The sequence below is a fragment of the Struthio camelus genome, chromosome 9 (assembly GCF_040807025.1).
Source record: "Struthio camelus isolate bStrCam1 chromosome 9, bStrCam1.hap1, whole genome shotgun sequence".
Taxonomy (NCBI): Eukaryota; Metazoa; Chordata; class Aves; order Struthioniformes; family Struthionidae; genus Struthio; species Struthio camelus.
This window is the reverse complement of record NC_090950.1, coordinates 27,325,864-27,351,789: the sequence shown is the minus strand read 5'-3', so window position 1 is coordinate 27,351,789 and position 25,926 is coordinate 27,325,864. Positions and strand designations below refer to the sequence as shown.

Genomic DNA, 25,926 nt, shown 5'->3' with positions numbered 1-25,926 from the left:
GGATGGAGCTTCTCCAGAAGCCTGCACAACTTGTATTTCGTTTGCATTATTTGGACTTTGCAGAAGCTAGGGGTGTAGGGGAGAGGCTGCTGTTATGCTGTTCATGTTATTCTGGATCATTCGGATATGACTCTAGGATATGCATTTTAAGTGTGGTAAGAATACCTCCTGATTATTCACTGCTCAAAGTTGGCATTTCTTAACTGCTTAAAGAGGTTGAATTTCAGCCATAAGAGAAGTTTTATAGATAGAGGTTGGTCATTGCTTGTTAGTTAATGTCTCTCTCTTGTCAGAGATAATTACTGCAGCATTAGTAGGAGATAAACAAAAGTTCAGACTGAATACAGCTGAGCTGTAGTCTGCTTATATTAAAGCCTGAAATAGTGAAGGATATGTTTGACTTAAAATAATTGTACTTGGATGTTTGACTTCTGCCCTTACAAGGGGAAGAACAGCTCTATTGCTAAAACAAAGAGTTAGCAAGCTATGAACAAATAATAGAAAGATATCTATATTAGAGATCATTATTCATATGTTAGATTCCAGGTGGTGTACAGAGCTGTGAGAAATATTAGTAACTCCTCTTTTAATAGTATCTCTGTTAGTCTCAAATAGTAGAACCCATCCAAAAGGAAACAACACACTGAGAGAGCAACACTTAAGAGAAAAAACAGATTTCATTAAGATTGTAGCCCTTGGGCCATGTTTTGTGCTCTGTGTATATAGAGAGGGGTCCACCCTTAAGGTGATGAGCTTAACATAATTAATTTCAGCTGAGTTTATGTAGACTTACCTACACTATTGCTACACTTGCACTTCCTGTTGTTCTGTCACTTGCGTCATCTGAGACTTTAAGCAGTCAGCTTTGCCTTGCAGAAGGGTGGACCAAATGTTTTAAATGTATCCATGAAACAGAACTAGGATGCTCAGTGTCTGAATGGTGTCTGAATGTGTCTGAATGCTCATGTCTGTGTCATGTCAAAAGAATTCAAAGTATCTTTTTGGTTAATTCTGGTTTTTTGAGTATTGTTAGCATAGCCTCTGTGATGGGAACTTGCATCTCTACTTCAGTTTAAGGTTTCTTGATTAACTATTTCTAAAACTATTCTATAAATTCTTCCCCAGAACCTTCCTGTATTGCAAATAATTGTACTTAAAACAAAATAACTCCCAGAAGTCCAGTCTTTTGTCTTTATTTTCAGGGAAGCAGTGATAATACTAGCAAATACCCCAGCATTAAATCTATTTTAGTCCTAATGAAACCGATCGCATCTGATTCAGTGAGACTTGCATGTTTTTACACAAGGACAGAGTTTTATGGTGCTTGGTATTCAATACTGGAAGTAGGGTTTTTTTTTAAATTGGTTTGACTTCATAAGGAAAATATATGTGAACAATATTTGCTAACACTACAACATTCCTCTGCAAAATGTACTGCTGCTATTTCCAGGACACATGCAAGGATTCTTGGATGTTCCTTTTTTTTTGTTATTGAACAGAGTGATGGTGGCTTATTTTGTATCAAAAAAAAGCTTGTCAGGAATGGAATCCTTGGAAAGGGAATCAGAACCATCTATTATATTTGGCATTTAGGTTTGGAATAACTACTAAGGGGACTTTATATTCTGAGCTCTGAAATGTTCCATTAGCTTGTCTTTCTCTTACCATCTTCTTGTTACTTATTTTCAGTAGCAATTACTTAGTTTATAATAAAAATAAGAATTTAACAAGCATGTAGCTAGCCTCTTCTCTGGTGCAGGTCAGCATAGCTTCATTTTAGAGAGACATATCTTGAAAACAATTGTTACACTTTAAGCTGTTAAAATGACATTATCAGGAATCTGATAACCTTCTGTTGTTTCAGTTTAGATTGTATGCTTGTGGTTGATAACGTGAGAGAGAGAGTGCCTAATAATATCCTAGAATGGTTTGAGAGGAAATCGTCTATTTCATCTAAATACTTAAGGTCAGGAATTTTATTAAAGTTGAAACAGTATGAGATATTTTCTAATAAAGCACTCTTTCTCCATTCTCTTCTGCTCTTCCCGAATCTAAAGTAAAGAACAGAAATAGTCCAGCAGAATGTGCTTTCTCAGACAGCAGGGAGACCAAGGCTCTGGTGATGACAGTGCCTGTGTAGAGAGCAACTTTGTATTAGAGGAGAGTCTCCCTTAATCAGTTTAATTCCTTGTGGCTATTTTATGCTTGAAAATGAACTTTGTCTGCCAACTATCAGGCACACAATAAAGGTTTACCTTCCAAGCAAGGAAGAAAAACCAGTTTCTGCTTGTTCTAATAAAAGTAGTGGATAAACAAGGCTAAAATTCTCATGACCTATAGCATTACGGAACCATTTGATGGATAAAGAATGGAATAATGGGGTTTGAGGTTTTTAAAGACTTTTTTCCCTGCTGACTTAATACCTGTCAACACTAGACTCTCAGTAGGCTTTACAACTATGTCCGAAGATTCAGATGCTGCTGTGAGAATAAAAGCTGAAAATACAGGAGAGCATGCAGTTTATAAGGATATGGAAGGAAAAATAAAAATGTTACTGCTTCATCTTATCCTTAAATGAATTTTGTTGATGGCTTCATCTCTAGTATCTAAAAGACAGTTTTACTCAATCTGTTGAATTTGGTTCAAGTTTGCTAGTTAACTTCAGTGGAGGTAAATTTTTTTTCCAAACATGTGATATTTGCTTATCAGATATAGGTTCTGCTATGGATTGAGAAGATCTTGTTGAACCTTGCCAGAAAGATTTTTAACTACTCTTATAGCTTCTTAAGTAATTGGAAAATAACCTTTTCTCTTTGTTACTCAGCAGCAGTGTTTAATTGAGTTGTTTTGAGTAAATTAGGAAATAGTTTTTTAATAGGTCTGTGCTCTATTGAGCACTTGGGAATTGATACGATATAATTAGACACTTCATTTTGTATCCATTTGACATCTTTTAATTACTTGAACTGCTTTATTTTGGGATTACTTTATTTTCAGTTGCTTACATACACTTGCATAGCTTCTCTAAGGAGACAAAATTAAGAACATACTAATTACACAACAATCTTGACATGTACAAATAGCCTCAGTGTCACCTAAGGACAAAAACTTCCCTACTTACATTGCTGGCTCTCTTCCCTCCCCATACCCCTTCGGCAAATGTGTAAGAGCAGATGTTGCGCTCTGAAAATTCTGCTTCTCTCTTCTGCAGCCTAGTCAAAGCTTGTCGATAATGTCTAAAATCGATATTCACTGAAAATAACTGATTTCACTGATGAAAATAAGGTGAGGTAAGCATACATTAGAATAAAAGGCACTAAATTTCTACTTTTGTTGCAGTGTTGCTGAAGCCTAACACAACAAACATCTGTTGTTTTTTGGAGAAGATGCTTGCTTTGTGTAGAGCCGCCTTGCAAAGGGAATGCTACTATTGGAAAAAATACCTAACGCTTCCATTGTAAAAGTGAATCAGTTCTAAGGAAGTGAATTTCAGTGTACAAGGATAACAAAAAGCATAATAGCTAGAGCTGTTGCTTGGTGGGACCTACCTTCTAGAAATAACTGAGGAATAAGAAACCTAATCTTGGATCCCCTGAAGTTGGTGAGAGTTTTGCTATTGCTTGAGAGCAAAACAGGCCAACGATTAACAGGACAAAAGTTTTGAATGTCTGTATCCACCTGTCAAGTTTATTATATGAGGAAATGCATCCTCAATAAAATTACTGAGGGCATCTCAAAATCATCGACTATTTCTTATGAAATTAGAATAAGACTGATAGCATTCTGTGTGTCAGGACAAAACTGACCACCTTGGGTGATCAGAGGAGCTTCTCAAACCTCAGAAGGTGACTGGTCTTATTGTTAGAAACCTCAGGTGTTGGTAAGATTCTTTTGGAGCATATTTCAGGACTTGCTTGAGAATAAAAATGCCATTGACAAGTTGTGTGTGGGGGGGTGTGTGTGTGTGTGTTTTTTTTTTTTTTTTTTCCCAACACCAGTAAATGTAACAGTGATACAGAGACTACCATTCATCTTGTGAATAAAAGTTTGATATTCTTAAATGTTGACTGGAGAATTCACCTGTGCAGAGGGAGGAGTATAAACCCTACTGCATCTCATATGCTTCATACTCTAGTGTGTCTTAAAGCTAGATTTTGATAGTTGTGCATCCCAAATTCACTATTGCTCCAAGGTGTTTGAGGCATTACCTGATGGTAACTAAGAGCTGGTAAAGAATCAGCTGCGTTAATCACACTTGTTTGTGTTTAATGAGTATGCAGAAATGATAGCCGGCATTTGGTGAATTGCTGCTTTCTACAGAGGGGATTGTTTCACAATATGGAGGTTTTGGCAGGGTTAAGTTTAAGAAGTTCTAGCTGCTTGTTCCTGCTCCTGAGCTCTCGCAGCTGTTGGTGTGATCACACTGCAGGCTAGATCAGCCCACTGATCTGGACACCCTTCCAGAAAGGGTTTGTTTTTAACCTAGATGAGACTGATTCAGGTCACGGCACAGCTCCCTGAACAATGGCACTAGGATGGCTAAGTGCAACTGGAATGACTTTCTGACAGCTCATTCTCTCCCCTGCTTTGCTCTTTTCATTGTGCTCGCACAGCTCTGTGTGGCAAACTGGATCGGGGCACTGATAGGCCTGTGAAATAATCCATTGTGAGGAACACAGAATAGTCCAAGCATTGTTTTATTGTAAATTAGGCACTGGAGCAGTTGCTAGTAAGTCTGTTTCCCATCTAGTAGAGAAAATGCCACCTAATTCTTCAGGGGAGGAAAAGAAAGATCCATAACCTTGCTGGATTTGGTTTGCAGAGGTTTGGAGGTAAGGGAGGAGGAGGAGGCAGTCCAGTGAGTGGAGTCTAGGCAAGGCTTAGGTATGAGGCTTACATGGATATAAGGGGTGTTGGCAGTGGGAGAACAAACTATTCGCTGTTCTTGCTTTGCTTTCACAGAAAAAGCCTCTTGTAAAAACTGCGTCTGTAGCTGTAGTTAAGTAAATGTTTGATAGCTGGGAGGTGTACCCTGTTAAAGAGGAGTTGCAAGAGGTTTCTCTTACAAAAGTGGTAATTCCCCTCTTTGATCCTATGTAGCTGTTTACAACAATAACTGTATGTTTATATTTGGACTGTATTAATCCTCTAATGTACTCACACGAGTTTAAGGGTGGTTTCAAGGTATCTTGCAGACAGTAAGCCTGGATTTTGTGGTGATCACAGAGTATCCTACTTCTTAACCCTCGCAGCACTTTGCGGTGCTCAGGGAGGTTCACAGGATAGTGGTCGGCTGAGGGGAGGGTCTGTGCATGGGTTGGGGGTTCACACCTGGTTGTGGTGACGAGCATTAGCCTGAAGCGCCATATCATGAGGCCAGCCTCTTCTCCGTGGTGCCCAGCAACAGGACAAGAGGCAATGGGCAGAAACTACAACACAGGAAGTTCCACCTAAACCTGAGAGAAAACTTCTTCACTGTGAGGGTGACAGAGCATTGGAACAGGTTGCCCAGGGAGGTGGTGGAGTCTCCTTCCCTGGAGATATTCAAAGTCCGTCTGGATGTGATCCTGGGCAATATGCTCTAGAGGTCCCTGCTTGAGCAGGGAGGTTGGACTAGATGATCTCCAGAGGTCCCTTCCAACCTAAATGATTCTGTGATCGTATAGTGTGCTACTGTGGAGATGAAAGGATTTCCCAGTGACTTTGCATCACATTTGATAATGGTGTGCACACACACACTCGCACACCAGTTTCTGCCTTGACCCTAAGCTAGTAAAATGGGAATACTTTGATTCCAGGGAAAAGGACAACTGAATGTAATGGGAGCCCCTTGTAAGGAACTTCAAAGAACTCGCGATGCTTTTCCGTTTCAGATAGTAACTACCAGAGTTGGAGGTAACTTCTGCAATGTACTAAATCAGCCGGAGCTGTGAGAGTGCATTAATATATATGTATAATTAGGGCACAAGGATCAGTGTATGGGGAACATTACCTTGTAATGCATTTGCCTTAGCCATAAGCTTTTCAGCTGTTGTGAATATAACTGACCAAAATGAAAATAGCCTTTGATTAAGGCTGTATTGAAACACTTTAAAAAGCACGATCATTTATGGAGTACTGAAAATAGCAGCAGATGTTTTTGAAGCGTTTTACAAATGAAGCATTAGTCTCCAGTTGTCTCCAGTGAAGTCATGAATGATGAACCAATATTCTTTTAAAGATAGGGGACATCTAAACAGAATAGCAAACACAGAAAGTAGAAGTACTGTATATTACTAATGTTATAGACCTGGATGTCTTTTTTTAATAGAGGAATAAGTGGCACTTTAAAACGCTTAGAAAAATGTATTTTTAAAGAGCCAAGTTTCGTGTCTGCAACTCCTTACTGTCAGAATTTTTGCTTTGCTTATCTTGAAATACAGGGGCATCAGTGTTTTAGAGGCCACCTCTTTCCAAAGGTGGCATCTTAGGCTTTACCTCAGCTGTTCTTCCAGATTTAGCATTGTGGATTTTGGTCTTCCTCATCATAGGAAGAGGCAGCAAGCTGCTTCAGCATTAGAGTGCCTTAAAGGGATCTAATGTTGATTTTAATACGAACGATTTAAAGAGTATTCTGCTGTTGATTAAGATACATAAGCTACTGGGAAAATATTAAACGCAAATCATCAACATGAATATTGTTTCATTGGGTCAAGCAGGGAAAAGTTGCATAGTGAGTTGTAGCATGACTGTCCCCCAGTATCTACATTGTATAATTTAATGATTTCATTAAAAGCTTTTGATTTCTGTACAGTCAGTGTTATCCCAAAACGCCAATTCTGGACGCCTTCACTTGACTACTAGCTGGTTATACAGGGAGCCTAAATTAGCCGTGTGAATTAGGCGCCAGAAACTGCGGTGTGAATAGCTTGCAAGCTGTTTGAAGATTTGTCAGACAAATTTTCTTTCACAAGCAAGTGCCCTTTTATCATAATTTCTAGGTTCGTTCCAGTGAAAGAACTAGAGCAATGAGGCTTGCAGTCAGTGGGGTTCTCCCTGCCTCCCTGCCCGGGACTCTCTGGGACTGTGCAGCTTTTCCTTTTCCTCCTCCTGCTTTGGTTGCCGAGAGCTGCCTGCTACAGTAGTGAATTTGGCTCTTAAAATAGACAGGATGTTTGTTTTTGTGGAGTGCAGTTGTTGAGGAAATTGAGTGAAGGGATCGCTTGAAAGGCCAAGCCACCTATGTAAGATTAGGCCATTAAGATGAGTTGTGAGCCTAATTTATAATACCGTGGGGTGCTTGTGATTTGGGCAGCCAGCGTTACAAGGAGAGATTGGGAAGGATGTACTCTTGGTAGCTGCTATTAGTTGGAAAGAAGTGTTGCTTCTCTTGTTTGGCCTATAAGGCAATGACTGGTGTTGAATATGGTGGAAAGGGAAATCTTAGAGCTGTTTTAACTGAAACCGTAAGGCAGTGGCCGCTGCTGCAACGCAATGGAATGTGTGTGGGGAAAGTAGCCTTTTTCGGTCTGCCTTACGCGCTTGTGCACATGTTGAAAACTGGCCTGTGGAATGACGGATAAGGAGAAAGGCATATCTTACATGTCCTAAAGGTGGATATCCTCTGCTCAGGGTATTTCCTGGTCACAAGAATTTATTTTTCAACGATATTATTGGCAAAAAATCCAGAAAATAGGAGGGGGGGAACTTGCATGTTAAAGTAGAAGATAGTTTCTTTCTGTAGTCTTCCTGTCATTTGTTAAATGAAGAAATAGGAAGACACTGGAAAACTGAAAACTGGCTTTTTATGTAGCTGTAAACCGTCAGCATGCCTAACGTGCATATTGAATAGTCAACAATTTGTATTTATCACTGTCGATAATGTACAGCAGTTAACTGTTAGGTTCTTGAGAAAAGGAAACTATTGAACGCTGCTGTTAAGAGGGGTTTTACCTTCAAAGAAGCCTGAGCCTCCGGAGAGGAACAGCTGGTGCAAAACACTCCTGACTAACTTCAGGGTCTGTTGCATGTTTTGCCTTTGTCTAGTAATGAACTAAAGCCTAAATAACAAAGCAGTGTTAAACTGGTGATTTGTGATCTGTTTAATCCTTTAGTGAAAATGAAGTGTGTTTCACATTGCTGCTTCTGCCCTCCCTGCGTACTGCGCCGGCAGTGGCATGGTTCACTTGTAGTACAGCGGGGTCAGACAGTGTAGCAGCAGAGAAGTGCTTGTAGCTTCCTGCTGTGAAAATACCTTTGTAAGACTGTTTGTATATGCTTCCTTCTGTAAACTTAAGATAGAATTCACTTGATCTCCAGAATGTGGCTGCATATTCTGGGATAGCTGTTTCTAACAAAGACCCACAACTATTAAATACAATGAGAATGTATTGTTTACTGTAATTTTTCCTTTTGTTTTTTGTTTCTAGCAACAAGTATTTCCATTAAAAAATTTTTTTTTTGCCTGTAGACCTATCTGAAAGTTTGAGACATACATTTACCCATCTGGTAAAACTTACAGAAAGAAGCCAGTGTAATCAAGGGGGGAGGCACTAACAAAGTGCCCCCCTGCTTATCTTCCTTATGCCGATAATAGAGAAAGGAATTTGGTAGGTGTGTGGAGTTCTTAGAGTTTATAGCTGGGCTTTGTTTTTGGAAATAGGAGGATTATGCTGTGTGTGTTAAACATTTTACCACATTTTTCTCTCCATACCCAGCACCCAGAAAAGTCTTCCTGAAATGACGTTGAATTTATCACTCTGAGATTGCATTTTTATATCGGACATGTTAAAACAGAAAGCTAGTGTTGATGAAGACATTTTAAGTGGTGTAAAAATTATTTGGAATCTTTGGTATGTGCCAGTGGCAAGAGCTGAATCCTCCAGTACATTTAGCCTTTTGAAGTGAGTGCTGTGTAAGGTTTTGGTGTACAGGCATGTGTTCCTTTAAGGCTGAAGGAGACACTGTCAGGCTACTGATTTTTGTAGCGGGTTACGGCAAGGAAAATGAGAGGGGGGAAATAAAGATTTTTTTTCCTGTTAATGCGTTGCTTTCTGTCTTTTAATAATTCTTTGAATGCCCTTATTTCTGAATGTGGTTTAAGCCTTCTAAGACTCTTGTGGTTAAAACAAGGTAATTATTCCTATTATATAGATGAGTACAGATTTCTTAAATTTATATGTATGTGTGTGTTGATTAATTAGAATGCAGATTTACATCCTTCAAGTTAAGCAATGATTCTGAGTCAGTGCTTGTGTATGCAAGGAGAGCTATTGATTCAGGGGCACAATGACTTATGTGATGATCTCAAACCCCTGTGATTAGATAAGGGGAGAGTAAGATGCTAAGTGTAGGCTACAGGCAGATTAAGTTGCCAAGAGAAGCTGTAAAAGTAGTTATCTTGACTGGATCTAGCAGTGAATCTTATGCACCTGTTACACCTCTTCCAATTTTCTCATTTCTGCTAGTTTTTTGTACGTGTTGTATACATCATCTTTGTGGCCTCTGCCTTACATTTGACTGTTAAGCTAATCTTAGATCCTAAGATAACCTCACATTAAAAATTTAAAAAGTAATGTGACGTTAACAAGAATAATTAGGATAGTGCTTTATGTTTACTCCAAGCTTCATCCTTGTCTCTGCCACAGTTGTTCAAATATTTCTGATAGGGAGCTCTCTTGTTCTATTTCTACATTACCACTTACTGGTATTCCAGCAGCATCAGAAATCACTTGATGCCAGACATAGATCTATATTATAGAAGATCCGATCTGAAATTTGGTGCACAACGTTAAACTACTCTGGCACCAAATCATGCTCCTTCCATCATGATGCTTACTTAGAGAGGAAAGGGTTACTTCTGATAGTAGGCTTCCAGTCTATTACCTTGTCTAAACATTCTGCTGTTTTACCAGCTTAGTAGCTTTGCTGTTAGACACCGCTAGGACTCTGCGTTTTGGATCAATCTTCTGTTAATCATGAAGAACTTCTAATTCTCTAACTGCAGTTCAGCATTCATGGTAAAACCAGACTGCAGTTGGTGATTGTACTAAAAGTTTTTCTCTGTTTGTTATTAGAGTAAATGCTTTCCAGATATTTGTCAAATTAGAAGTATAACCCACTAGTGTTTCTCACAAGTAAGAAAAGTCCATCAATTGACTTATTTAATCAATGCATCTGTAATTTAGGTTATTCATAATGGGGGCTTGATAAAGCCATGCCTAGGAACACACGGTAAGATTAGGGAAAAATCCTTTGGCTAAAGCTTCATCTTGGGCAGTGGAAAAAAATGGTCAGACTTCATTAAGAATGAGGGAATTTCCTTAGTGAACATTAGGAGGAGGATGAGATACTGTACAGCTGTCTGAGTCTTGGAGGATTTGCCTGCAACACTCCATTGCTTACCTAGTCATGAGCAGTTTAAACCAAAGTGCAAAAAAAAAAAAGACTACATTTCTGTACTATCCTGGGGTTATATTCATGGAAAAAAATATATACACACAGAGAGGGAGAAGTGGAGAAGGTATATGTGTACATGAGAGAGAGTGGGAGGGCTTTTCCTGTGTAGACCAATTGATTTTGGGAATCTTTATTAAACTGCATGGACTTGATCCCCCCACCCCCCTCACCCCTACCATGTTAAGTGTAGTTTAACATTGTGCACTGAATGTCAGATCACATCCTCTATAATACTCTATGACAAATGTAGATCTGTGATTTATTAGAAATAACACTATGGTATGAGTAGTGAATAATGTGGATAATATGCTAGTACATAGTAAAAAATTTAAGTGGTGTCAAATGATGCTGCTTAATGGAAGAGAGACCTGTGAACCTTTTGGCAGGAAGAGCAACTCATCTTAATTGGTAGGCTTTTGTCAATTATGAGCTGTATAACACATTTTTTTTAAGGTAGATATCTGTATGGTCTGCTGCTGTGTGCTACCAAAATGCCATTGAATTGGGTCAGAAAGCAAATACTGGAAAACCAAGACTGTTCTTTCAGTAGTAGTATCTGGGGGTTCCAGCTTGTTTGTACAAAAGAAATATGCCTTGATAATGCTCCTCAGGCTGCTAAAGCAGTGGAATAAAATCTTCCTGGGTTATGTGTCAGTGGCATCATTTTGAGTAAAATTAGGCACACTGAATTCCAACATGTCAGAGGGAAACCTTGCTCCGTAATGGAGTTTTATGCTAACTCCATCAGACTGTCTTCATAATTCTGCAAACTAACTCCTATGGAACCCCCTGCTTTTGCTGGCATTTTTGAAGCTCCTGCTTCTCTTCTCAAGGAGAGGTTATCAGCCTCTTTTCTATATAATATAATGTGTATATGCTGACTTAGTATGTCGTGGTCATTCTAAAAGGACATAAACTTAGAGTAAGATCCTTTGCTTCATCAGGATTTGCCTAGATTTCTTTTGAGATGAGCAACGTGAGGCACATCTCAAGGAAAAACTGAATGCTGAATTGACAGCACATATAGTGGTAAAGAGAAGTCATTGTTTACGTTTATGCAAGGTACTGCAGAAAATCAATGGAAAAGATTTAGCCTTGTAGTTTCAGTCAGTAGTACCTTTCGATATCTCTTGTCTTTTTCCAGCTGGGACACTTTTGACTAGAGTTTTGAGGGGATTCCCTTATATTTGAAGGACTTGCATGTTTTCTTTTCATCTGTTTATTGAAATTCTCTGTGTGAGTTGTCTTACTAGTATCTACTCACTAAGCTTTCAAAACTACTTTTTAGGGTCGTTTTCCCTACCACATGTGCTAACCAAGTCAAAGTCCATTTCTTGAGATTCAGGCTAACACACATATATGTATCTTAAGATGTAAAGCTTTTTTTTTTTTTTTTCTCTGTGCCTTCCCAAATATTTTCATTCTTTAAGTTCTAACTAGGATTGCAGGTGAAATATTCTGGATCAAACATGTTCTTTAAAGTTTCTTCCAGAAATCTGAAATTCTGTGAATGATGGTTTCTAGAGACTTATCACTGACTAGATAAATATGTGCCATTTTAAAAGTTGAGGCAACTTATTTTAAAATATGATCCAAAGATGAACTCCATTTGGTGGTTACCTATGGCTATTTTCACATCCTTTTTACCCTAGCGTACTCCTAGACTTGTGCAATGGATCAAGCTCTTGAAAGATAGAAAGCCTGGGAACTTGGGGAAGTTTCCCTTCTCCCCATCACTCATTTTCAGAAAGTAAAGAAGTCTTTTGTTCCTGGGTGGTTGTTACACACTTTCATTGGCACAGGTAATGGGGTTGGAAAGGGAAACGGTGTGATCCTGAGGCACGTAGCAGCAGCGGCAGCAGCCATTGATGTTGGCTGGGTGGCCAGCCCCTGCTAGCAAAACTCGGCTCTGCTGGGCGTAGCCACATCGGCCTGCGCTGCTTTTCTGCTGTGCTGTAGTGGCCTTGCTAGGTCAGTAGAGTAAAACATGCTAGTAAAACGCTTTTGGTGCAAACACAGACTGTGTGAATCTTAGTATGGTTTCGGCCTGAAAGGCCTCTCAGCATGAGGTTTGACAGCAATATTCTCTCAGCAATATGAAAACCAGGAAGTTTATGATTCCCTGCTGTTTCATTAGGATATTACTTTGCAATGACATTACTGGAGATGACATATGAAGCTGTATGAGCTGAGGATAGGGGAAGGATCGAATTGAAATTATGCAGTACTTGAGTGTCTTGTATACAGAACAGAAATAAGGGTGTATCTACGTCCTTAATCGGACACTTTTGTTCCCTTGATCAAAATACCACTGGTGGTCAGTAGGGAGTCCTGAGTATCTCCTGTCATGTAGAACTTCACATGGTTTACCTCTGAAGAGCAGAACTTCTTCACTTACCTAGATTTCTCCTTATTGACTGTAGACTCTTGCACCCCTGCGGTTTGTGTCCTGATGAAAACCGATTTTTGCAAGTATAATGAGGAAAAATGAAATTAGTATTATGTTGTGGCATGAAGCTTAAGTTTTCCTGTCCATTTCTTGTCTGTTTAATTTGTTTGCCTAAATAGAATTGTGTCAAAGGACAATTCGGTTTAATTGTGTGTAGGGGTACAGAAGGCTTAACTTTAAAATAAAGTTGTGTCTAAACTTGCCTTTAGAGGGTTATTTTCAAAAGAACCTGAATAGAAGCAAGCTATGAATTGGAAGGTGTATGTTTGTTGTGCTAGAACTTAAGAGAATTCTCTGCAATCTTCAGAAACTTTTAATGATGTGAAAAATAATTAGTATAAGGTGTGTTAATGGTCTTTTGCTGCAGCTTAAGACATTTTTCCCTCTTTGTTTCACTAGCACTGAAAGTGGTAATAGTGAAGTCAAAAGTTGAAATATTAGAAAGTCTTAATTAACAAAGACTTATTCATAACTTATTAACTAGTAACTCCTACTTCTTGGGACTGTTGCCCTTTGAATGCATACTGGGCATGCTGAGGGAAGAGCATCTGTTTCCCCTGGCTCTGTGCCAGGTGGCTGCCTTTCAACCAGCAAGGCTGGATTTTGTGTAATTTTTTTAGTGATGTTAGTTTCCAGCTTCCCATCAAAAGTTGCCTAGTGCTTCACTGAATTACTTATTATCAAAGAAGGATACTAACTTATGTTTCTTGACAATAACTTTCAGCCTAAATGACTTCCATTGTCTGGATGAATTGGCTTTTTTGGAAGGAGTATAAATTAAAGTTGTAAAAAGGGTCAAGATTCAAGATTAAATTATATGAGGACAACTGGAAGGCTGGTGGGGATACATGAACTAGAACAGCGTTTACCAGCACATCTCCTACTGCATCAACAGAACGATGTTTTTCCTCCAGTCTGCACTGCAAGTTGTGTCCCATTGAGGCAGGTAGCCAAAAATTAAAGCATTTCCTATTTAAATCATTTCACAGATAGCTTGAGCTTTGCAATAGCATGAGTTGACATATAATACTGAATCTCTAGTGTGTTGTATAAGCTGTCTCTTGCCAACTAATGATTTTTTTTAACTGAGTGAGCTCCAATTTCTGCTATAGATTGCCTTGAGGTCCTGCTTAGTTTTTGTCTGCAGTTGTGCTTTATCTTCTAGATGTGCATCACCCAGTTTGCTAGTAGTGTTTTATTCCATGGAAGAAATATATTAAGTGGGTTTTAGCTCCATTTTGATCTGAAAAGGAGATAGGGACACTTATTCCTCAGTTTGTGATAGATTACTTCTTTATTTCGAACTGCACCAGAAACTGATTGGAGGTAAGTACAGACCCTATTTATTCCTACTTTAAAAAAAAAAAAAAACACCCTACTATTTTGTCACATCTAAATCTTCAGTGCTTTGGGTTGTTTGATGCTTTATTACCATTAAGAGAAAAATCAGACAACTGGGGGAGAATGGGTTTCTTTGTAAGGGGCCGGATACCCGAATTATTCAACTGAAAATACAGCAGTGATTTGACAAGTATTCTGTTTTTTCTTTTTTTTTTTAAAATTCTTATCTATTTCAAATGTAGAGACCTTCTTAGGTAGCGCACTGTTTGTCTTTAGTTTCCATGAAGCAATTCAGAAAATTAAAAAAAATTCTCACAAAATTTACTTTGCGTTTTGTGAAACTGAAAGATGGTGAAACAAAACTTATAAATAACTCTTTTCTCCTGATGCTGAAAACTCCTGCAATGGTGAGTGGGATGTGTTGTGGTTTTTTTTTTTTGTTGTTGGTTTGTTTGTTTTTAAGCATTTAGATCCTATGAGTGTGATAGTAATGGGTTCAACTTTCCTCTGTATTAGAAACTTCTTCAGCAACTATCCAGAGGTGCTGCCTTGCAGTGACTGCTCTGTGTGAATGCCTTTTCTTGAATCCCAGGGTTGAATGGGAGATTTGTATGAAGCGGTTTCCCACAATAATACAATGAACTACTTTGTCAGTATCACGTCAGCTTGGAGTCAGGTTAACAGTATACAGCTGAAACAAAAAAGTTTGCATTGCACAAAGGTGTGCTGAAACCTTGTAAATGAAACTTGGTATGCTTACTTTCAAATGCTACAGATTCATGTGGTAGATATCCTTTTTCTTCTTAGTTTCATTAGTGCTTAAAAAACATTGATTTAAGTAGATTACATGAAGTTTTATACAACAGGAATTCTAGAGGAGATAACCAAGTTTTTGTGATATTCTTGCTTTGTTTTGAGAGAGCAAAGTTGAAGGGGAGGGTATTTATCACTAAGCTACTGTTCTTATCAGCTTGTAACCATGATTATTGTTTTGACTGTTAAATGTGGAAAGAAAGCAAATAGATGAAGCATACACCTTATTTGGTTTGTGCCTTTATGTGAGAACCTCTACGCATACAGAGGCTCTGCGTGTGTTTCGGTGCATGCGCACAGAACGAGAGCCCGGATCCTGCGCTGTTAAGTATAGCGCTATTGGTGCCAGTGAAACTATCAACAGTGCATAAAGATATACTCTGGAGGAAATGTTTGTAGGCTTGGGGCCCAAACTGGATTTAAGGGATTTGTTCCTCCTAAAGCAGATAGCTGAAAAAACTTGGTGCTTATTTGGAGCAGTGTTTAAGCTCACCGAGTGTCTGACTGACTTACTGACTTCCTCAGAAAAATGAGGCAATATAGAGTGGAGGTAACCTGCAAAAGAGTATCATCAGGTTGAGAGGAAGGGATTTTGGCAAATGGATATACTGGAACGCAGCATTTCAAATTTGTGAACAATTTAATTTATGTTTTAACTAAGAAATGCGCAGCGTTGTTGTCTCCATTGCACAAAATTGCTCTATGCCATTAGGGTACCAGGTCAGCCTGTGGGCAGAAGAGCTGTTGGGGTACTGTCTTCTCTGCTCCTCACTTTGCTGGTGCCCTGGTATGTGGTGGGACTGACCACAGCAGCTGGGCTGGTGAAGGTAGAAGTCTGTCTTCTGTGGCTGGTTAGTTGGGAGGAAGGTGTCAGTGAAACTGGGAGGTCCTGCTTCATGCCTGTCCTTTTCGATGTAGCTTGTGGGCTAGAAAAGCACAGAGGTGCTGAGTGCAGTTTGCTGCTGAGTGCAGTTCGCAATGCAGTGGCCTTCCCCTTCTCATCTGTCTGTTGACCAGCTCCCAGAACACCCTTATTTAAAAGTTTGTGAGAGCAGACAAGCAGAAAAAGATTGATTTGTTTGAAATGTTGATAATGCTGGTATTTTTGGACTTGCATAGATTCATTTCCCTTAAAAACAAAACAAAGACAGTTGTTTAAAGTAGTTGCTCAGTGAGGCAAATTGAGCCAGAGCAAAATTTACAATTGGGTATTTTAACATCTACCATTTTCAAACGTGAACAACACGTATGGACACTTATGGAAGTAGAGTTAACCTCAGATACTGCTGCTAAAAAGAAATGGTGTGAAATACTGTGGGACTTAGGCGTCTGAAAAGTTGTCACTTTTACCACTGTATCAGTTGGTTCAATTAAAAAAAATACCTGTGAGTCCCATTTATCTGCTGTGATTAATACAGAGGAAGATAAGGAAAGAAAGGTGTGAAGGCTCTGAAGAAGGAATATAAATGGCAGAAGTGACTTATTGTTAAGTTTTAGCTTGAAGAAAAGGCACAGAAAAATCCAGATGGTAGGAGAGTTGTATAACGGTTTTCTCTGTTGTTATCTGACTTTTATGTCAGTGGTAAAAGCTGTAACCGTTTGAGTGCTTGTATGTTTTAGACTGTGTTTTGAGCAGCAGTTGAATTTGATGTTATAATGCTACTTACAGAAATGAGAAGGCTGTGAAATCTTTGGGTTAGCTTGTATGCTTGTGGCTTTCTGTTCAGACGCGCCTAGTACAAATCTCCATTAGTTTTATTAAGCTCACTTAACTTGCGTGTTTCATTCACTTAAATTTGGTGCCGTTATGGTTTTCTCTGAATATGACTGCCTTCAGGGCATGTTAGTATTGCATGGCCATATATGCCATAGGAAGAGTGTGAGCTGGCTTTCCTTTGAGAAGTTTCACAAGATTCCCCTCTGGAAGAACAGGAAAAAGCTAGTGGCATGACATATTTCTTTGGTTAAAAGACTCCTTTGTGCTTAATCAGCTTGCTTGCTTTATTCTGGTATTTCATCAGAGCTGTTATGTGTTGATTAGTTTTACTCGCCTTATGAAATAAGACGCTCCTGCATAACGCTGTTTAACCTAATCTCCTCATTCCTAACATTCACTTCTGATATGCTTTTGAAGTCCTAATATTTACAGATAGTTAGCATGATCTCTTTGTCCTCTGACCTAGTAATGCTTTTTTTTTTTTAATGGGCTGATTGAATCTGTTTTTTTTTCTTGCTCTTTATTATGACAAATCAAAACATGGAAATGTGTTACGCAGGAAACAGATCAACCGGAAAAACGACACTGCATACAATTTATGCTTTTGTTGGACTCTAAACTCACCATCTTTATTTAAAATTTCTGTCTCAAAGTGAGAAAGGGCCTGCTTAGGTTATGGATGGGACCAAACATAATATTTAAGGCTGTTTGATTACTCCGTTTTGTCCCAAAGTTGAGGTAGGATTCATTTTTATAGTTTAAGTCTATTCCTAAATTACGAAAATATCCTATGAGGAGTTTGTAGCTGATTGTGGAAACAGTAAAATGGCCACCACTTGTTCTCTGTACTATCTTTTTCTAAAATGCCAGATAACTTTTCAGGTTTGCATTCCTTCTCTATCATAATAAATTTTTAAAACTGCATGCATTTCTTCTAAGATTGTTACGAATAGGCCCGTCTATTTGGATGCTTTCAGATTAATCTACCGTGTTTGCAATTGAACACAGAAAAAATGCTTTTAGGTTTAAGTCGTTCTTCAGACGGATGTGATTTAACTACACTAATGAACGCACATCAGACAAGACAAATTCCAGACTGTTTGTGCCTTGACCAACCATCTGCGTGCATACCTCCAGGTACTGCTCATGTCTCAAGAGGCTTTTCCACATGAGCAGTTATTACCACTCCTTTTTGAATTCAAGTGGCAAGCCGTGGCAAGAGTTTCTTGAAAGCAGCTCTATTTACCACTGAGGTACATCCATTGCTTTTCAGTGAAAATGTAGTTGTGTTATATATATTTTAATTAAGATTATATTGCAACATGTATTGCACAAAATATAACAGTAGGGAAACTGGCCTCTGTGTAAGCTTTTTCGTTTCTTGCATGCAAGCATCAGCATTAACAATAAGGTGCACAACAGGCACTTCCCGCTGGGAGCCTTCCTCGTGGGTCACATACTCGTTTCAAATTCTCTTGTATGTGTGTATTTGTGTATACAAATACGCTTCTGGGTGTATGTGTGCATGTATTACAGTACTACGTACACTTTAATATTGTGTATATCTATATTCTGTTTGTACATATAGGCACATTTATGCAGATTTTCTCCTAGTTATTTTTCTCTGGTGGAGGTAGTTCAAAATATCTCTGCAAAAAAAAAAAACCTTTTAAAAATTGTATAATGATCAGTAGTAATGTGATTTCTAGACTGATATTTTTTCAGTTCCATATACAGACTCCTAGAAAATTAGTAAATGATACTGTGAATCATTCTTTTTATGGAAGAATAATCTGTGCTGCAGGTAATGGCTGCTCTGAATATGAAAGGATTTTCTTATGCTCATTACACTTCGCTTTCTTTCCTTAAGTGAGATTATGTCTAGAAATACTTGAATTTCCCATTTTCAGAGCCTGTTTTTATAGTGCCACAGAAGCAAACACCGCTTTAAAGCGTGATTCCCTCTGAAGTTAGGCCGATTCCATACCTATTTTCCCCCTCCCTCCCCATGGCAAAGTCATCTTAAGCAATTCCTGTTTCCTCTTTCTCTGGTTACGACAATACGTTTGTTAGTATAGCAAAGTGGATTGGGGAACCTGTCTTTGTCTCTATTGAAAATAACTGTGCAATTGAAGGTGGAGGAGTTGGGCTGGTCATGTTAGGATTCAGTTTTGAGGGTGCAGATAAATTGTCAGAAATACTTTCCTTCTGTGGTCAGAGCAGTGCCAGTTCCTGAACATGCTGGTTTCAGGATCTGATTTGCCCCAGGACAGGTAGATGGGAAAGGCCAGGAAAAAACCTGCGGTAGAGGGAGGAAGAAGTGTTTGTGTCGTAAGTGACTACCAGCCATTTGACCAGATGTATGTATCGTCAAAAGACTGCGTCTTCTGAGCTCACACCTGAAGCAGTTTTTCCCCCTTTCTTTGCAAACTACTGAGGAAGTCCCTGTTGTTCTGGGTTACTTTTTGGATCAGTACACCAATCCCTGCCCAAAAGGAGAGGGTCACTATTATGTGGAGAATGGAAGAAAAGATGCTTGAAAGGGGGTCAGATTAGGCTGTACAGCCTGATGTTTGAAAAAATATACGATTCTGATACAAGCCTCTCCTTCCCTCTCTCATCTCTGTGGTGTGTGTTTTACAATATTGAAGATTCAGTCAAGAAGGTTATTTTGTGTTAGGTAATAGATTCTCTCATCTTTGAAGCCACTCTCAATGCCTAGGTTGCCTCTGTAAGGAAAGCTTTGGGTTAATTTTCTTTGGGGCGGGGGGGGGGGGACGGACTGGACAGGTATGTATCATACTAGTTTGGTGTTAATTGTTAGGTTTTTTATAACGGCAGGATAGCTTATGATTACTGATCATGACAATTATGTATTTATCTTTAATTTAGGAAGGGACAGCTGAACAGCAGTCAGCCTGTCTTCTCCATGATTGTTGCTGTTACTGAGTAGCATTTGATCTTAATCTCCTGGGAAACAGTTTGAGAGATGGATGGTCTAGTTCAGTAATGGGACTGGTAGCCAGAAGTCTCATCCAAATCTGTTGTGTTCGAGTCTGTTTTGGTAGGTAGCTGGGCCATGGACAAATCACTTGTTGTGGCCGAGTATAGATCTAGTAGAAAATCTGAGTAGTTTTTGTTTGCTTATTTATTAACTGCTACATGAACATTTTGGGCTTTGTGTGTGTACACAAGTGTTTATACATAAACTTAGTCAAGTTGAAATTGTCAGATTATCTAGGCTGGAAAGACTAAACTGTCCATTTAAAGTTTCATACTGTGTGTTTCAAATCTCTATCTACAGTGACACTAGAACAGAAGCTGGTGTACTTTAGGGCTGTTCAGCGTGTAATGTTCCTTCTTTAATAATACTGAATAATCTGAGCACTACAGCAGTGCAAAGGTGCACTTAATACTGGATTTGTGTTTTATTTTAAGCCAGCGTACATGGCTCTACAGTTACCTATTCAATACCTGGTAATCTCTGTAGTACAAGAATTTTTATGGTTTCAGGTCATTATGATTAAAAGCAGAATATTTTATTCAGTAGCTTTTAATAGTCTGTTACAGCCAAATAAAAAATTAGCCTGTACAGAAAGCAGTTACAGGACTAAACATTTAGAAGAACTCTTGCTTTTGCCAGATTTTTCTGAATTTGTCTGCCTTAGCTGGAAGAGGTTTTTCAGCTTTGTAGAAGACAGAAGGCGGGGGGGAAAAAAAATCACAAAAAGAAAAATGTTCTTGGCTTATACCTCCATTAATAGCATGGGTAAAACCTTCTAGGAAAACTTGCACTTGATTATCTTAATGTGGTTCAAACGCCTTTTGGAATTTAAAGAGAACTCCGACTTCACATGCTAGGTCATAGTAATTCACCATAAATGGAAATTGGTTTTAGATAGCTACACTTTGTTCTTCTGTGTTTTTAAATTTACTCTCTGTTGCCATATGCAACTAATTTATGTATTACTAATTCACATATTGAATTAATTTAAGGAGAGTTAGTCATCTTGATGCTCAGTAGAAGACTGCAGTATTGAACTGAAAATCAGGTTTGTAACGGTAACTTGCAAACATTGAAGGGTTTGGAAGTGTGGTTTGGGTAGGGAAGCATCAAAAAACTTGGATGTTTATTTCTACTTCCTTGCACTAGGAGCAAGACTGGAAACACTGAGATTTCCAGTATTCCTGGCGGTAGATAGGGAAATGCAGCCTCTCATCGAGTACTGGCATTTTTGTGGTCTATCCTAGCCAAGCCTAGGGAATGTAGACACACAGGAAATATCTTTTTTAAATTTAAATATAGTCAGCTTTCTAGACAAAACCTCAAATTTGAGTTAGTACCTGAAAAAAAGCTGTGGGTTAGTATTTGGCAGCTCATATTTTCTCTGAGGAAGAACTCTCATATCCTGAAATGTGACCTAGCTCTTTTAGTCCTTGTCTGGTGTTTTCTTCCAGTGATATTCTTGAATTTACGGAAGGGCTTGAAAAATTACTTGCATTCAAATCTCATATTCTTCATATTAATGAAGTGTCTCCAGAGGTAGGGGGATTCTTCTGAATTTTTTTTTTTTTTGAGGGGAGGGGGAAGGGATGTGAATTCCAGGTGAATAAACTTATTTTCATTTCTAATTTATATTTTAAATAGAATGGATGAGAGAAAGCTTTAAGTGTGTGAAGCAGCTTCCAGAGCTTTTGGCTTTGATGTGAAGTCTGCCAATCCTGTGGTAGATGTATTAACGCCATCTCATCTAATGCTGCATGTAATACATCTATGTGACATGTTTTTTTTTAAAAAAAAGAAAAAAAAAAGAAAAAAGAAAAAAAAATAGAGCCTGTGGCCAATAGTGCTTTGTGGCTGGTACTGTTGCTGGCATTACTACTGTTGGTGGAACTGTACCAGTCCTGACAAATGAAGGAAACTTTTTTTTTCCTCTTTCCCCTTTACAGAGAGGCAAGTGTAGACATGGCCATAGTGAGAAACCATTAATAAAGCGAAAGGAATGCAGCTGTAAAACTTCAAATAATGACATATAGCAAATAAATGTCAACATATTGGTTGTTGTGCCTGGAATGGAAATATTACTAGGAAAATATGTAGCTTGAAGCTACAGTCTGGCTTTTTTTCCTTAAGAAAATAGAATTGGCATGATGCTTAAAGTCCATTAAATCTGAGACTTTCAGATTTAGTCTGGGTGAATGTGTTATTGAGGGGAGAGGGTGTTCCATGTGTTTATAAGAGGTCTTATAAACTTTACATTCTTTTAAAATCATCTTAATTATGTTAAGTATATAATGTTATATATTACCAGTGTAGTTTGAGGTACAACTATTGACTAAATGTATCTATTTACTTTGAAAACTGGTCAGTCATATGTTTGCATTGGTGTTCATGTCTGTATTAGAATTTTTCCATGCTTTTTCCAATCCTAAGCATTTAAGAATTGATTCTAAAATTCATGTTTTCTTCCCTGCCATTAAGGGGGAAGGGAACGTGTTGGGGGAAGCATATTTACCGCCCTCCAAAAAGTGCTGTATGACTCTTCTTTTCTTCCCCCCCCCCCCCCCCCTCTTGTGGACCTTTTTCAGATTTAAACCTGAGACTTTTAGGTAATGAAGTCCATGAGGTTTATGAAAAAAACCTCCAGATATTGCAAAACTTAAGGGAGCAGGGGAAAATGTGTTGAGCAAAGTTTCTGGGTCCTCGGGCAGATTTCTGGCACCCCCATAGCAGATGGGTCTGAGATGTGACCGTTTTAGCAGCTGAGAGCTATGAATTACTAAGCCAGGGAGGCTTTTGACATTGGTAGACCAGTGACGGATCAGAGAATTTGATCCTATTTGCTGAGGGAGTGCTTAGTGAGTGTCCTTACTCCTTTTTCTGTGATTGTAGGCACTATCGCACAAATTCATCAAGATGATGGTAACGTGAGGCCTAGAATACTGTCAGGCTCTGTCTGGCAAAACAATTGATGTGGGCATAAGATGAAACTTCTTAAACGTGATTATGAATGTATTATCTTTTTTTAATGTTAATGCTGCTTCTTCAGCTTTCTGGGAATTTCTGTCTATAGTTATCTCAAATAAAAGGAGAAATTTCATTGAAAGATGAATGAAAATAGCCTCTATTTATATCTTAATGAAGTGACAATTAGAAAAGCAGTATTTTCACGCTAATAAGAGCATCAGAAAGAGCTGTGAGAGTCATCCTAAATTTGGTACCAAGTTAAAATAGTCTTTAGATGTAGAGCTGAAGATAACAGGGCTAAGTTTGCACGTCTTCAGAAGAACAAATGTGCTTTTCATCTTCTGTTACTACTTTAGTTTAAAAGAGGTCAGTGTGATAAGAATGAAAGGATGAGTGTGCAGTTATAAATGGGCACTTTAGTCACTGTTAATCATGCAAGTGCTTCTCTTCACTAATTGGGATACTGACTACTGGTCTGACACCCCCCCCTCCCCCATTATTAAGCTGCTCTGCAGGTGGCAGCTCTGGAAGAGCTCATTTTTAGACTATCTAAAAAATGAAACTAGCATATGTTTCCTAACTTAGTTGTTAAACAGATATTTTAAATCTAAAATTAAACTCCAGCGGCACTTGGGGGTAGATTAGTTATCAGGGTATTAGGTTTGCAGTATGCAGACTCTGTGGAACCACATGTTCTAATCTTAGTGAGGCTGGCTTAGCCCCTCGTCCCCTCTAGAGAAGGAGGATTCAATTCCACGGTTAGTGCTTTATGGCTCTGTGACTATTGCTTTAAAGAACTTCATCTGAACACTAGACCCTGTAACACTTGCCTCATGAATAGGCTTCTCCCTATTGCTCTTTGGCAAAAATTTCTTACTATGTATTTTGCTCTTGTACCAAATGATTTACCTGACTATTGCTCTTCACCCAAGTCATAGCACTTTTTTTTTTTCCTCCTTGAGTTTGTGATGTATATAGAATTATTTGGGAGCACTTTGGGATTCCCTGGCATAAAAGGTACTAATCAATGTTAAGCCTGTAAAGTTGGTTTGCTTAGTTGTTCACGTGCAGAAACTTGGGTAAACTGAGTAGATCATCCATCCTGTTCATTAAAGAGTTGGATTGCTGCCCCATAGAAGTGTGATGGTACTATTAATGCTGAATTAAGATTTGCTTTTACAAAGCAAGCTCTCCATAGTTCTAGTTCGAACAAATAGGTGTTAAGGGGGATTGTGCTGAAAATGCGGTACGATTCATTAGAAATTCTTAAGTGAGGTCTTCCATTGTGGTGTGTTGTCCTCTGTATAGATGTCGTCTATATAAGGTGCTTAGTGTGTGGGGATGTGGTGTTGCTCCTGCTCCAGTAGAAACCTTTCCATTTAGGGTCATGGTAAGTGAAGTCGGACACCATCCTCTGCATTTCAGGTGTCAGTTGGCGCTGCGTTATAGGGCCCCAGAAGGAGAATAAAGGCATTCGTCTTTGAATTGTGGATATTGTGAGTGAAGCTGATACACAAAATGTTAACTGTGCAGATGAGGTATTTTCAAGAACTGTTGGTATCAAGCAGTCAAGTTTGTTCTGAAATCTTGTATTAAAACTTGAGTTATCTATGATGTTGCTGTAACAGTTAACCCTCTGCTCTGTTCAGTCTGCATTCCTGTATGCAGACTATTGCAAAAGCGGATATGCTGTTCAGGTTGTTACCTGAATGGCAAAATCTACATGGATGCCAATGTCCTGCTAAAGTACAAATGGGTTTTACAGAGTCTTTAATTGATGTCTCTTGCAGGAAGCCCGTTGAGGAAAATTCTCCATGAATGTACGTCACAATGATGATGACCGACCAAATTCCCCTGGAGCTGCCGCCATTGCTGAATGGGGAGGTAGCCATGATGCCTCACATAGTGAATGGCGATGGATCACAGCAGGTCAGTAAGCTTTGTAGAGAGTGACTGGCTTAACTAAACTATTACTGGGCCATCAAGGGATTTTGAGATGGAGAAAAAAGGCTTTGGTTTCCCCTAGCACCAGGGAGGGCAGGGCACTTCATAGAAGGGAGAAATCTGCCTTTATACTGGAGTAACTCCCAAAGCAGTGCTTTAAATGTACCAATCAATTCAGTGTGATTATTTGCAAATATATTCACTGAATTTAAAATAAGAGGATAAAGACAGCTGCAGATGTTGAGTATCTGAAGATTTTGTAGAAAGTAAGTCTCTTGATTTACTTATGCTAATTGTTGTCCAGACCTCTTGCTAATATCTGTAAGGAGAAATTTTAAATACTTCAGTGCTTAGAGACTAGATTATGGAAGAGGGAAGAGAAGGAAGATACAGAAAATGGAAGACAAGCGTCCTATGACGTCCGCTGTTCTTAGCTTAGTAAAGCGTACTAATTGCAACAGACCTGTGCCCCCTTATAAACCTTAGAGGGGCAGAAGTTAATTTTGAGAGAGCGTTTGAAGGAAAGTGAAATTGCTTTCAGATTTTTCTGGCAGGTATTCTCTAGCAAGCTTGGTCAGGGGTAGAACGTAAGACCATAGAGATGCCTTTATGTCATGACAGAGCCTGAAGGTTCAACTTCATAGTTGGTAGATTCGAAACCTGCCATCTTGGGTTAATCTTTCTGTAGAACATCTATCCTAGCAATTTTTCTGTATTACTTTATTTGATCCCCTCCTTCTTTGAGCTTTTCAGCAAAGTACTTTAAGGTAGAAATAAGCTCTCCTTCATGGATTAATAAATGTCATTTGGTTTCCTCTCATTCTTTTGATTTTGTTTGTTTGTTCCTCTCTCCAAGCTGTATTTTGAGCTACAGCTGTCATGAAAGGAGGAATGATTTCCCCATTTCTTGTAAGCTTCCAAGTCTGCTTGCTTATCTGGATTTTTTGGTATAATACAGCATTGCGTTGCTGTAATTTTTTAAAAGTCTATTTCTACACAGTGCGTTGTAACTTAAAAAGAAAAAACCCAACTTTTAATGGCTCTGTTTACTTAGTCCAATATTAATATGCTTAAGTGAAGGAACAAGCTTATTGGTATTTGATAGCATAATTGTTCCTTAAATAGGCCTGTTCTTCCTTGCTGGAAACCATTTATCAAGTTAGTGTCCAGTGGGTCTTTCCATATTACAAAAAGGATAAATTAAGTATTCTGAGGTGGGGTTCTGAGATGATCCTTGAATTTCCCCATCAGTGGTGA

The 25,926-nt window shown here is 38.7% G+C and overlaps 1 protein-coding gene across 4 annotated transcripts in view; it reads left to right on the top strand.

Annotated features, from left to right (window-relative positions):
- FNDC3B (fibronectin type III domain containing 3B) overlaps positions 1-25,926 on the top strand; it is a 224,593-nt gene that overhangs the window by 19,954 nt on the left and 178,713 nt on the right. For all 4 annotated transcript variants that reach the window (XM_068953972.1, XM_068953974.1, XM_009673755.2 and 1 more), the window contains exon 2: positions 24,516-24,654. In XM_068953972.1, coding sequence (XP_068810073.1) covers positions 24,544-24,654 — 111 coding nt within the window. In that variant the 5' untranslated portion in view covers positions 24,516-24,543. The remainder of the gene's footprint in view (positions 1-24,515; positions 24,655-25,926) is intronic.